Source organism: Maniola hyperantus, chromosome 19 (assembly GCF_902806685.2).
Source record: "Maniola hyperantus chromosome 19, iAphHyp1.2, whole genome shotgun sequence".
In the NCBI taxonomy this organism is placed as follows: Eukaryota; Metazoa; Arthropoda; class Insecta; order Lepidoptera; family Nymphalidae; genus Maniola; species Maniola hyperantus.
This window is the reverse complement of record NC_048554.1, coordinates 11,766,981-11,780,352: the sequence shown is the minus strand read 5'-3', so window position 1 is coordinate 11,780,352 and position 13,372 is coordinate 11,766,981. Positions and strand designations below refer to the sequence as shown.

The following is a 13,372-nucleotide window of genomic DNA, read 5'->3' as shown; positions in this document are numbered from 1 at the left end:
ACGATGTTGGACTCGCACAGGAAGGGTTACGGTACGGACGGATGGATAGCGGAGTCTAGGGTCCCTTCGTGTACGGAACCCTAATAAAGTAAGGCTAGCCGTATGACATGACTAGTTCAGTGTTCCTGGATTGCAGGTCTGGATGCAGGAAGCGGTCGTTACCTCTCGTTACTGCGCGGGGCCCTGATATTCTGTTTAATCGCGTCGCGCTGTGCTCAAGTACCTACCTACGCACACGCAGGTAAGTGAGTATAGCTATAAGCTCCTACTAGGATAGTTTTACGATTGTAAACTCTTCTCAGACCCGGGCGCGTTTGGAACGCGAGTAGCTTTAGTTTTAAGTTTGCATTTAAAATTATCACCACTAGGTAGGTATATCTTACAAATCCAACAACTGACAATCAAAAAGTGTAATTTAGTAAGTAGTAGGTACCTATTTTGAATGAATTATTTGATTTGATTTGATTTGACTATAGCATGGTAAGTAGGTAACTGTACTACCAGAGGGGAAGCTTCACACTAGCTCACGCACACCACGACGTGCCACGGACGCTCCGTGCGGCCAGCTTGGCGGCAAACGGAGCGTCCGTGACACGTCGTGGTGTGCGTGAGCTGCGCTAGAGTGAGTGAACCTACAGCCAGCCGCTAGTATGAAGCTTCCCCTCTGGTCTATATATCTACTCGTGTGGTACAACCACAGTTTAACGAAATACTACTAGCTGCTAGTACTTAGTAAAAAATGAGTCGTACTAAAAATAGGTCGATTGAATGTGATAGTAACTATTCGATCCTAATACCTGGCAAATTTCATGATCAACGGGAAGTGCCCTATAGGTTTTCTTGACAGACACGACAGACATACAACAAAGGGTTCCTTTTTTCCTTTACAGGTATAGAACCCTAAAAATATAGGTACCTACTTAGTATAATATGTTGTAAATTATCACACCTAAGTGCTTATAGGTATAGCATACCTACTTATTATAGTAATAGCAGCATGTACTAGAGCTAATCAGTTGACAAGGGGACGGGGAGGACGCGAGGATTTCCTTCAATTACTACCTGCCTAGGCCTACACATCTATTCTGTGCACGCACGCGTTTCCTTCATCGCAAAGCACATTCATAAGATAATTGATGTAATCAGTACCCCTATTATAAATGCGAAAGTATGTTTGTTTGTTGGTTTGTCCATCAATCACGTCGCAACAGAGCAACGGATCGACATGTTTTTTGCATGGGTGTAGTCAAAGAGCTGTAGAATAACATAGGCTACTTTTTATCCTGGAAAATCAACGAGTTCCCACGGGATTTTTAAAAACCTAAATCCATGCGGACGAAGTCGTGGGCATCATCTGTTTTACATAAACTTAAAAGTGATAAAACTAAAGCTACCAGGCTTGCTAACGCGCCCTGGTCTGAGAAGCCAGCAACAAACTCAGCGAATTAGTCATAACGTCGCATTCAGGAATCTGATTTGTCTGACGTGGAATTAAGCGTAATCTTAAATGAAATTTGCCTTTATTAATGTTTCCTTTTATTAAGCATCATAGCATGTTTACGTTTTAGGTGTAAACCAACTAAATCCAGTTACCCTTACCTATCCCTTTGTGATTTGACACTGAACTAGATCAAATGATTCAGTTATAAAGTCACATTCTAGCTCACAGACATCCAGTCTCATACCTTCTTTGCAACGAAACTTAAAACTAAATTTTGATTAAAATAAAACAAATAAGTAGAAAAAGAATCAAGTAAATTCACTTCAATCATTGTTGAAAGTTTTTTAAATTGTATTAAAGTTTGTAACGCCTGTTGCATTTCGTCAGCAATTTTTGCAAAGAGTTATTGCTATTTTATTTTTGTAGGCGTTTTAAAATGTTATTAGAAAGTTGTGGTTCCTGTGTTTTAATTCTGATGCTGTACGTTAAATCAAGCAAGTATTTTTTTGCTATTATCATTTATATTATAAACTCTTGTGATTCGATTAACAGATACTTTTTATATCTAATGGAATCTCAGAAGTGGCGATGTTGTGAGCGTAGACGTGGCGTAGATCTACATCACTTCTTCTTCTTCTTGAAATGCCGTCTCCTATCGGAGGTTGGCAATCATTCGGGCTATCTGCACCTTGGACAGAGATCGGGTACTCTTCCCGTATCATTGGCGTAAATTCTTTAACCACGATGTTTCTACACCACACACCACACGAGTAGGTACCTACCTAGATATTATTATTTATTTATTACTAGAGGATGCGGATTTAGGTTTTTAAAAATATCTGTCTTACTAAGAGAATATTTTACAACTCTGATGCTCTCGAATTGTTGTTTGACGTGCATTTTTAGCAATTATAATATCATATCATTCATATCACTTGATTTAGCGGTGAAGGAAAACATCGTGAGGAAATGGCATGTCCGAGGACAATGACGAAAGGTGTGTGAAATCTATCAATGACGCTGTAGTTTATAGCCAAAACCCTTCTCTTTCTGAAAGGAGCCATCCGTAGTAGTCGCCCGCGGAGATAGGTTCATAATGATGATAGGTAGGTATACGTCCCGCAAATTGCTAATGCGCGTCGCCGCCATTTTAGTGACGTCAGCACTACACTGAAGTTTCGAGCTGATGGTAAATTTTTATTTCGGGTGTCGTCAAAATAGCATCATTTCGATGATAATGAGACATGGTTCCAGCGCAATAACAATTTGCGAGACTTATATTATGACGGATGACTGAAAAGAACTCGCCAGTCCATAACGACACAGATAGCCGATATATATGTAGGTAGTGGGTACACAAGACTAACAATACTGGTACAAATTACAAAAGCCACGGCTCATGACAAAAGCTCTGTAATTAACCAAACGAAAATACGTGAATAAAAGTCAATTGAAAATAAGCAGTGCGTATAAAACACACTTATTCTGAGACAAAGCACGCGATCTAATAATTAAATAGTGTAGTTCATTGATTACACGAGGACAGACCGTGTTTTGCTGGCGATTCATTCCTACAATTAAAAGATCGGTTAATTAATTATTGGACGTGCCTACTCTGAATTATTCATTTTCTAGGTTTCTTTTGGTTTTTCATTTAGGAACCTACCTTACCTAACAAGGTTAGGTTATATTTGGTTCTAGACACCAAACCGTATTCATTATCGCAAACCCATTTTATGTGCTAAACTTCCTTCAGTCTCGAACTCAAAATTAATTTATTTCGGAGCTGTCATACTCCTTCCTCCATCAGTCGAACAGTACCCATTTTTTAGGTAGGTAATTGAGGAGGTACCCAAACTACTCTCAAGTCTCAATGACGCACCTTAAAGACATTTTACTTTTAAAAATACTGGGTAGCTACTAGCTACCCAGTATTTTTACCCGCAACTTCATCTGCGTGGACTTAGGTTTTTAAAACCCCGTGGGAACTCTTTGATTTTCCGGGATAAAAGTAGCCTATGTCCTTTCCCGGGATGCAAGCTATCTCCGTACCAAATTTGATCAAAATCGGTTGAACGGATGGGCCGTGGAAAGCTAGCAGACAGACAGATAGACAGACACACATTCGCATTTATAATATTAGTATGGATAATATTTTTACCTCTCAGGAAGTTCTCGTAGAGTTCTGACTTCCAAGTCATGCAACTTGATACGCACTAGCCTAGGTACACTAGGTACCTACATTAAATTATAAATTTCGGCCCCAACCGTACTTTAATAAGATGGAACACGACACTTCAAAAGGTTTAATCAGTTCATTCACATCTCAATCGGCTCGTCCACGGAATAAGGATGTACATTGTACTTGGCCAAGTTAGTGGCCTCACTAAACGCGTCAGTCTGTAAGCGTCGCGATACTTACACACAACTCCGAATTATATGTTGTTTTGTATAATAAAAATATTCATTAGTTGCGGGAAGTAAAAATGACGCTGAAATTCGTACTCTCGATCTTGTTACTCACGATTTTTGTTCGATTCGGTAAGTATCAATGGCAACCAGGTGTAGTAGTCATCCAATAGTAATTAATTAATGACGAAAATAATGATCATTAATAAAATACCTACTTCATTATATTTTACCGTCGGACTCGGGTTTCTACTTTTTTCGGGGTAAAGGAAACTCTAAACCACTAGGGTTGGGTAGAATACACTAAGACGTTGTAAATCCCACCTGTATTTCCAAAAATCCTTTCTAAAGGAAATAGTAAACCACTGGGGTTAGGTAGGATTCACTAAGAAAGGATTTTTGGAAATACTACCCGTATTTCCAAAAATCCCCAGTGGTTTAGGGTTTCCTTTACCTACCCCAAAAAAAGTAGAGAGCCGAGTCCAACGGTAAAATACAATGAAGTAGGTTTAAGTATTTTCTTCTTCTATCCTTAGTGAAAGGAGTTTAAATAGGAGATAAAACTTTGTATGAAAGTCCGTCATTATTTAAGTTACCTTTACTTAAGAAAATTCAAAATTCAAGAAATAAAAATGAAGAAATACTTATTTCAGTATTTTTGGAAATTCAATTCAAGCAAAGGCAGCCTACCTTTAGTTAATTATTATTTCTACTCGTATCCCTCAGGTGCGTCGATCAAGTGCTACGAATGCAACAGTGCGAACAACTCTATGTGCCTAGACCCCACCATCTACGACGCGGAGAGTATCCAGAAGTACATGCGAAGCACGGAGTGTGAGCGCAGTGTGCTGGCCGCGGCGCATGCCGGCAAGCCCATGTTCTGCAGGAAGATTTTACAGACAAGTAAGTCGCAGGAAGTCGCTGGAGGCACAAAACCGTGGCGTGTGGAAGTCCCTACAAGAAATTAGTTGTGGACGTCTATCGGTTGACAATAATCGGCGCTGTTCTAGCACATCGGGTCTCTAACGTCGCAACCCGTTGATTGTGCTACGAGTATGTCGATTATTATGGTTCTATCCAGAGGCGGATTATCCCTAAGGCAAACTAGGCACGTGCCTAGAGGCGTGAGGTTACGACGGGGCGCGCACGATCATGTAGACAGAGGCGTCTCTAGCCCTTGTGGCGCCAGTGTGCAACCAGTACCCTGGCGCCCTCTAGTCTAGTAGGAGCAGAGTCAAAATGGAATACTAACAGTTATATTTTCAAACGGAAATTCGGATGCAAATGGTGCAATTTTAAATGATGATTTTAAATGATGACGGCGTCGTCGGCCAGAATACGAGCGCAGGGTCTTTGAGAGCGCCGGCATCGACGCATATTTGGAGGTGTAAAAAATAAAATAAAAATAAAATAAAAATCTTTTTTATTCGTATAAACTTTTACAAGTACTTACGAATAGTCGGATGCATCTACCACTGGTTCGGAATGCCTTTCCTACCGAGAAGAAGGTGTCGCATTAGAGGGCGCTCGGCGCCCCCTTAGACCCGGCGCCCGTGTGCGCCGCACACCCTGCACCCTGCACCATAGGTAAAGACGCCTCTGCATGTAGAGTTCCATTACCTGGCCTATCTAATTATCCCTACTAAGTAATATTATCTTGGAGTGACCGAAACTACCTATATGTATAATATAGCAAAGTGACATAACGTGATGTTCTTCACTCGTTCACATAAATAAATATAATCACCAACTACCAGCTATGCAATGATTCCTCGTTCTTTCGAAGTTAGTTAGTAAATTGAATATGGCTGTTATAGGGGCGCCTATGAGGGGCTTGCTTAGGGCGCTCTTGACATTTAATCCGCCTCTGGTTCTACCACAGATAATAATTCAACCTCAAAATACGCATATACCTACAGTGTTTTGCATGAAAACAAAATCGTAAAATGTTGGCGGGGGACAGGGGAGAATGCTTTGTTGTGATTGGTGGACTCAAAAGTCGCGTATTCAAGACCATGTGATGAGGGTACCGAACGGGCGTAGGCTGGCTTATATCACACGAGTAGATATTGTGCTTTTATGCTAAACAACTGCCTAAGCTTGGCGATCGGGGGTGTCCGGCTATTAGGAATCTATAGGTGGTGGTCTGTGGGTTCTACTAAGAGTTTTTCATTTGTATTTTCAAATAATTTGCGCATTGCTAGTCGCTAACCAGTGAAGCGAGAGATCTAGACCATTTAACTTTAAAACCTAGGTTTTAAAAAATGCTTATTTTGATTAAAAGATAGGTAATAAGTAATAACTGACTACATAATATAAATATTTACGTTGCAAGGAAATTATTTAATACCTAACCCCTTTTATCAAATAGATTAAGAGTTCATAAGTTAAACACTGCAATTATAAGGCTAGTGCTATATTGCACGAAAATTCCGTCAGCGGTCCCAATACCCTATCATTACTTAAGTACTTGTACAATACAATACAATACAATTTGGTATTTAACTCCAATTTATTTATTACTTTTATAAACTAGGATAAAAGTAATGACGTAAACTGAAAAAATTATAAGCATGTAAATATTTCTGATTAGACAGAGATTGCAATTTAGAATTATGACGTCATTTTGACAAATGCCATAGTAGCTTCGAGCGGTTTCATACAAATTTTCGTTTTGCGAGAAGGATAGAAGACGATAGATAGGGATGGGAAAATACCAAATTAGGATTAGGATGACACATCGTCTCTTCTCTTCCAGTTCTCAACAAAGGCCACGACCCAGAGGTCCGTGTGACACGCGGGTGCGGCTGGGTCAAGCACCGACGGGACTGCTACAAGGCGGACAATGAGGACCATCTCGAGACCGTGTGCCAGTGCTTCAGCGATAACTGCAACGGAGTTGATAACCTGAGCTGTAGTTTACTGACTGTTCTGACTGTCAGTTTAGGTAGCATAGTATTATTACTGTAACAACTCTTCAACACATCTACATTCCCGAATCCCGACCATATTCAAAGGTTCCCACGTTCCCACATTCTAAATGTTGGTGGGGTAGGTAATTGTTGTCCCAAAAATTTAAATAACGAACATAATGTGGGAATAAAAATTGACAGTTGGTTGTTGCAATAAATTAATAATTAATAAGCAGGGTAATATTTATAACATTATACAAATAAAATTATTGTTTTGAAATTTATGCGTTTTATTGTAACGAATTAAAGACTACCATAAAAAATCAGGTGCCTAGTAATTTGTAATTATTTTTTTTACAAAAAATAAAAATCGACTTCAATAGGTGCCTTACCAAAACCAGTAAAACGTAAAAAATAATTTAGTTTATTCTCGAATATAATATATGTATACAAGAGTTATATAATAATAATATTTTTTGGAGTCGGTGCCAATGACGTGCCAATGTGGAGTGTCACAAAACAATATGAAGAGTAGGCAGATGGTTTTGGCACCGGCTCCAAAAATATTATTACTTATAGAATTACAAAAATATTCAGTAACAAATTAAATTAATTTTTAATTTTTACTTTTTAGTGGCTGTGATATTGAAGTCGGTTCTGTTTTTTTTTTGTAAAAAAACATTTCGCAATGTTTAGTGGCCTCATGTATTAAAATTATGCTGTCTGGTTAAAACCGTTTACAAGTTTACTGAGCTATTACAATGTTCGCGAGCAATTTACTCTTATCCGTTAAGGAGTTCCATTATCTATCTTCGAAGGTGTTCATCAGATCTTTACCAAATTTATATGGAACCACTTCGTAAGTAGGCCGTTTCAAACAAAAAAAGAATTTTCATAATCGGTCCAGGTGTCTTTGAGTAATAAATCGGGAATATATTACATTAAAAAAAACAAAGATTCCGATTTCCGACTAATTGAGCACCTCCTCCTTTTTTCAAGTCTGTTAAAAAAGTGAAATCATTCATCATTCATTATCAGATACGGAAAAAATTGGTCAACGCCATCTAGTGTCTACTTACTAAGATGTTTGGGAATGAGCTTACGAAACACTGTAAGAAATGAATTGAAAATTGCAGTGTGTTTTGTTCCATAAAAAAATTTCGTGTTAAATAGTACGCAATGGAATAAGATCTACGAATAACAACTAATAGGATATAATAATAATCTCAGTTAGGTAATTTGGTGTCTGCTCTGGGATGACCTATTTTAACGTCATCTAGTTTTAATTCATTAGACCTCGCTGTGAATACGGCTTTCATACTTCGTTGCTAGTTAAATTATTATGTTGTTGTTGGATGGCAGCACTTGCAACTTAATTTTTATAAACTGAAGAAATCAATAAAGAAAAAAACATTTTGTTTCTATTTCTTGAATGTATAATTTATGCATAGTTAAATAATTATAATTAATATAGATAGTAAAATTATTTAATGTGTTAAGTGAATTTTAATAGATAAAAGAAACCTATTAATAATTTTACCAACTTACGTAAGTCAGGTTGGCCGAGTGGTCTAAGGCGCCAGATTTAAGCTCTGGTTCCCGAGAGGGAGCGTGGGTTCGAACCCCACACCTGACAAACTATTTTCTTTTTTTTAATTTTTTCGCACACCGGAGTTCGTTTTTCATGGAATATAAAACTCTTGACTCCTGAAAACTTATACATTATGTGTAGAATGGATTTTAACTGTGTGATTTTTTAGTAGCAGCCTTGCCTGGTACCTACTAACTATTCTGTCTGCATAATGTACGGATTACGTAAGTTTTTCCGTACTTCTACCTACCACACTTCTATTCAAGATTCCGTAGGGATTTGCAAGCCTTCATTGCTGCCGAACAGAAACTTGACCTTCTTTTTAGGGTTCTAGCAGTTAGGAGTAGGATACTAGCTTTGGCCCGCGACCAGGGCCATCTTTAACCTATTGGAGGCCCTGGGCACATTAGAATAATTGGGCCTCTATGACCATGACAGAGTAGTGGGCCGGGGGCATCGATGGTCGGGGGTAAACAAGAAGGATCGAATATAAGTCAGTCTAGACTATATAGTTAACTATCTATATGGTCCTCTGTTTGAGTAGGCCTTTTTGACCTTTGATTTTATCGAAATAAATATGTTTTTCGGTAATAAAATATCGGTCGGTCGGTTATAGTTTGGTGATCTGGCAGGGACTAGAGGGCCCCTATCTATCGTGGGCCCTGGGCACGTGCCCAGAGTGCCCAGTGGGAAAGATGGGCCTGCCCGCGACTTCCTTAGTTTACACTATAGAGTATATAATTTATAGCCTAAGTTACTATGATGGGTTAAATTGTTTATTAACATAAAGAGTTATTATTTTAATCAGTTCAGAACGTAGTTTCAGAGTTTATTGATTTACAAACAAACCTTTCCTCTTTAGGTACAATAAGCACATATTATGTAGGTACCTATGTAATTGTAAATAAAGACGCAAATAATTGTTATATTTACCACTGCAATTTTATTTATTTATTCAGATACAAGTTAGCCCTTGACTGCAATCTCACCTGGTGGTAAGTGATGATGCAGTCTAAGATGGTAGCGGGCTAACCTGGAAGGGGTATGGCAGTTTTTATTAAACCCATGCCCCTTTGGTTTCTACACGGCATCGTACAGAAATCGCTTGGCGGCACGGCTTGACGGTAGGGTGGTAACTGGTAACGGCCGAAGCCTTCCACCAGACCAGACCAGAAATTTAGAAATTATAAAATTCCAAACCCCTGCCAGGAATCGAACTCGGAACCTCCCACTAGACCACACCACAGTGCTCACCACTGCGCCAGGGAGGTGTCAAAACACACACACACACACACGTTTACGTAACATACTACATTTAGTAGGTAGACTGCACACATTTACATTTTGCGAAATGGGCTCACGCACACTTAGGTTAATAACATTAACCGTAATAGACTTTTGATCAAAAACATATAACTTTGGTCGTCTGGAGTTATTTATGAGTCAATGACGCACTGGATTTTCTTGAAAACGTGTTAGTTTATAAATAAACTAATCAATGACGTAGTTCTACGAAGACGCCGGCTATAAAATTGTTTATTATGTAAACAAATAGGGTATGGGTACAACATTGGGTACAACGAGCAACAGGCGATAAGTATTATCCTCATACTCCTCACGGAGTTCGGGGCTTAGGCCATAGTCCGTCACGCTGGCCAAGTACCTGCGGATTGGCAGACTTCACACACCTTTGAGAACATTATGGAGAACACTCGGGCGTGCGGGTTTCCTCACAATGTTTTCCTTCGCCATTAAAGCTATTTAATTTCTGACTAAACAGACATGACTCATAATAATATTATCTAGGTAGGTACAGACTACAGCCGAACAGTTAAAGGCACGTGCTTTCAAATTTAAAGTCTCAAAACTCAAAACTGTGCGTGAATGAACAAACGGACAGCCGACAGACAGATTTTAATTCAGTAGTTCTAATTAGTAGACATAGTTAGGTAGGCCATGTAATGGGATTCTACATGATCGCGCGCGCCCCTTCGTAACCTCGCGCCCCTAGGGATAATCTGCCTCCGAGTTCTAGGTATTATAGTAAGTATAGTAATTAATTCACTCTGGTAAGTAGGTTATGGCACAGTCATGGTAATTCACTTTTTATGGGAAGAAGCTACACAATAAATACCTTACCATACTGACTGACTGATCTATCGACGCACAGCTCAAATTACTGGACGGATTTGGCTGAAGATTAGCAGATACCTATTATAATTTATAACGTAAACATCCGCTAAGAAAGGATTTTTGAAAATTCAACCCCTAATGGGGTAAAATAGGGTTCTGAAATTTGTGCAGTCCACGCGGGCGAAGTCACGGGCATAAACTAGTTCTGTGTAATAACTTAAGACCACGCGATTCCCTTCGAGAGAAATTTAAGGAAATAGATATCCTTACTGTAGCCTCTCAATATATTATTTATAATAACATAATTTTTGTAAGACAAAATATTCTTAGTTACAAGAAAATTGGTGATCTACACAATAGGCTAACTAGAAACAGAGACAAGCTTGCAGCTCCTACCTTCCGCCTCAGGAAAGTTCAAAAGTCATTTGTGGGTATGGGTATTGCCTTTTATAATAAAATCCCGCAAACTATTTTGGACTTACCTTTGCACAAGTTTAAAAAATCTATTAAAAATATGCTCCTGAAAAAAGCATATTACACAATTGAAGATTATCTAAATGATAAAAGAGCGTGGATTTGACCTGCAGCTCGTTCCAGCAACGCACAAGACTGCAAATACTATTTTATACATGGCATAATCTTGTACCTATATCAAATATTTGAAAAGAGCAACCGCCGAGTTTCTTGCTGGTTCTTCTCGGTAGGAAAGGCATTCCGAACCAGTGGTAGATGCATCTGACTATTCGTAAGTACTTGTAAAAGTTTATACGAATAAAAAAGATTTTTATTTTATTTTTACTAGTGGCACAGGTGGTACTTAGCCGGTAGGTAGGTATCATTATGATGTTTCTGACTAGCTGGTAGGTAACCTTGCTAACTACTAAGAAATAACAATGATAAGAGCACTTGTTTACATAAGCACATTCTATTGTATAGTAGATATTATTATCTACATAGGAAACTTATGCAAACCTTCTCACGTAAGGGCAGATTCAGAGTTTAGACTTCATCATCATGATCAACCCATTACCGGCTCACTACAGAGCACGGGTCTCCCTCTCTGAGAGGGGTTTTGGCCATAGTCTAGCACGCTGGCCATGTGCGGATTGGTAGACTTCACACACCTTTGAGAACATTATGGAGAACTCTCAGGCATGCAGGTTTCCTCACGATGTTTTCAAGTGACATTTAATTACTTAAAACGCACATAAATCCGAAAAGTTAGAGGTGCGTGCCCGGGATCGAACCCCGACCTCCGATTAGAAGGCGGACGTCCTAACCACTAGGCTATCACAGCTTAGACTTTAGAGTTTAGACTTGCCTAAGCGTTTTTTCCGCGCGCATTACGCTCGTTTAAGCAAACGCGCTTTGCATGCAGATTGCAGATAGCTATTATGATGTAGGCATCTGCAAAGAAAGGATTTTCAAAACTCAACCCCTAAGGGGGTTAATAGGGGTTTGAAATTTGTGTAGTACACGCGAACGAAGTCGCGAGCATAAGCTAGTCCATGCTAATTATTATTACTTAATGTATACGGAGTTTTTTTTTTTTTAAAGAATATTAGCCATGTTAAATGACTAATATTCCCCTTTCCTCTCCAACTAAGCGTCAGGCTTGTGCTAGGAGTAGGTACGACAATAGTGCAAAAATTAAACCATCAACTAAGTATCATTTTGATAGTAACTAGGTACTTACCTATCAACTAGCACATGGCGACGACAAAACCATAATAGATAGATTAGAATAGGCACTGATGAATAATAATAAATAAATAAAAAAAAAATTACCTAAGTACTTCGTAGAAACACTCCGTGGACAATGTGATTAGGCACTGCCTAGAATCGGCAGACTTGTTGAAAGGTCAATAGGTAATTAAATAGGCAAGGTAGATGGGTACGTTATTTTATTAGCTACTAGATAATGCCCGCAACTTCGTCCGCGTGGATTTAGGTTTTTTAAATATCCCGTGGGAACTCTTTGATTTTCCGGGATCAAAAGTAGCCTATGTCCTTCCACGGGATATAAGCTAACTCTGTACCAAATTTCATCAAAATCGGTTGAACGGTTGGGCCGTGAAAAGCTAGCAGACAGACAGACAGACACATTTTCATATTTATAGTATTAGTATGGATCATAGATTTGATTTGAACATTGGGGGTCGGGGCTCGACTAGTCAGTCGACCGCCCTAAGGCCTCGACATTTGCAATTAAATTAGACTTCAGCATGACATCTAAATATATAAAACGAAAAGGTGACTGACTGACTGATCTATCAACGCACAGCTCAAACTACTGGACGGATCGGGCTGAAAGGCATGCAGATAGCTATTATGACGTAGGCATCCGCTAAGTAAAAGCATTTTTGAAAATTCAACCCCTAAAGGGGTAAAATAGGGGTTAGAAATATGTGTAGTAGTAGTGACATACTAAGAGCCAACGCGTGCCACACCTTCATTTTATAAAAGCTGAATGTTTCTCTCGCATTGTCCCCAACACAGGGAGACATGGAGTTTGGATCATGGTGACTTTGGGAGATAACAGGTAACAAAGGTGTAGAAAATCTTACGTCAAAGTACCTACTACATAATATAAAGTCTATTTTTTTATATTTTCTTCAGAATAGTATTAGAAATCAGGTCATGCATTGCCAAACACTTAGGCTGAGATCTATAGAGCGCACTTTGACTTTGCTCAGACTTAAATCTTATCGTCAAATCTGTTCGTAACTTCATACTTCTTACAAACGGAATATTTTATTTACAAATTATAATGGAATCAATTTAATTCAAAGCTTTTAATGATAGTTTTTTTGAAGATTTTGTAAGAAAGAAAATGTGTTTAAAATGCGAAGTAGCAATATTAATAACTATGTATATAATTTAATA

General features: G+C 38.7%; 1 protein-coding gene and 1 non-coding gene across 2 annotated transcripts; both read left to right on the top strand.

Moving 5' to 3' along the window:
* Nucleotides 1-1,977: 1,977 nt before the first annotated feature.
* On the top strand, nt 1,978-7,022 carry LOC117991407 (UPAR/Ly6 domain-containing protein crok-like). Its single transcript, XM_034979003.2, has 3 exons — nt 1,978-3,982; nt 4,577-4,753; nt 6,609-7,022. The coding sequence occupies exons 1-3, from the start codon at nt 3,928-3,930 to the stop codon at nt 6,818-6,820; spliced, it is 444 nt and encodes a 147-aa protein (XP_034834894.1). The 5' UTR covers nt 1,978-3,927; the 3' UTR covers nt 6,821-7,022.
* Nucleotides 7,023-8,314: 1,292 nt separating this feature from the next.
* On the top strand, nt 8,315-8,398 carry TRNAL-UAA (transfer RNA leucine (anticodon UAA)). Its single transcript has one exon. It is a non-coding gene; the product is annotated as a tRNA-Leu (tRNA).
* The last annotated feature ends 4,974 nt before the right edge of the window (nt 8,399-13,372 follow it).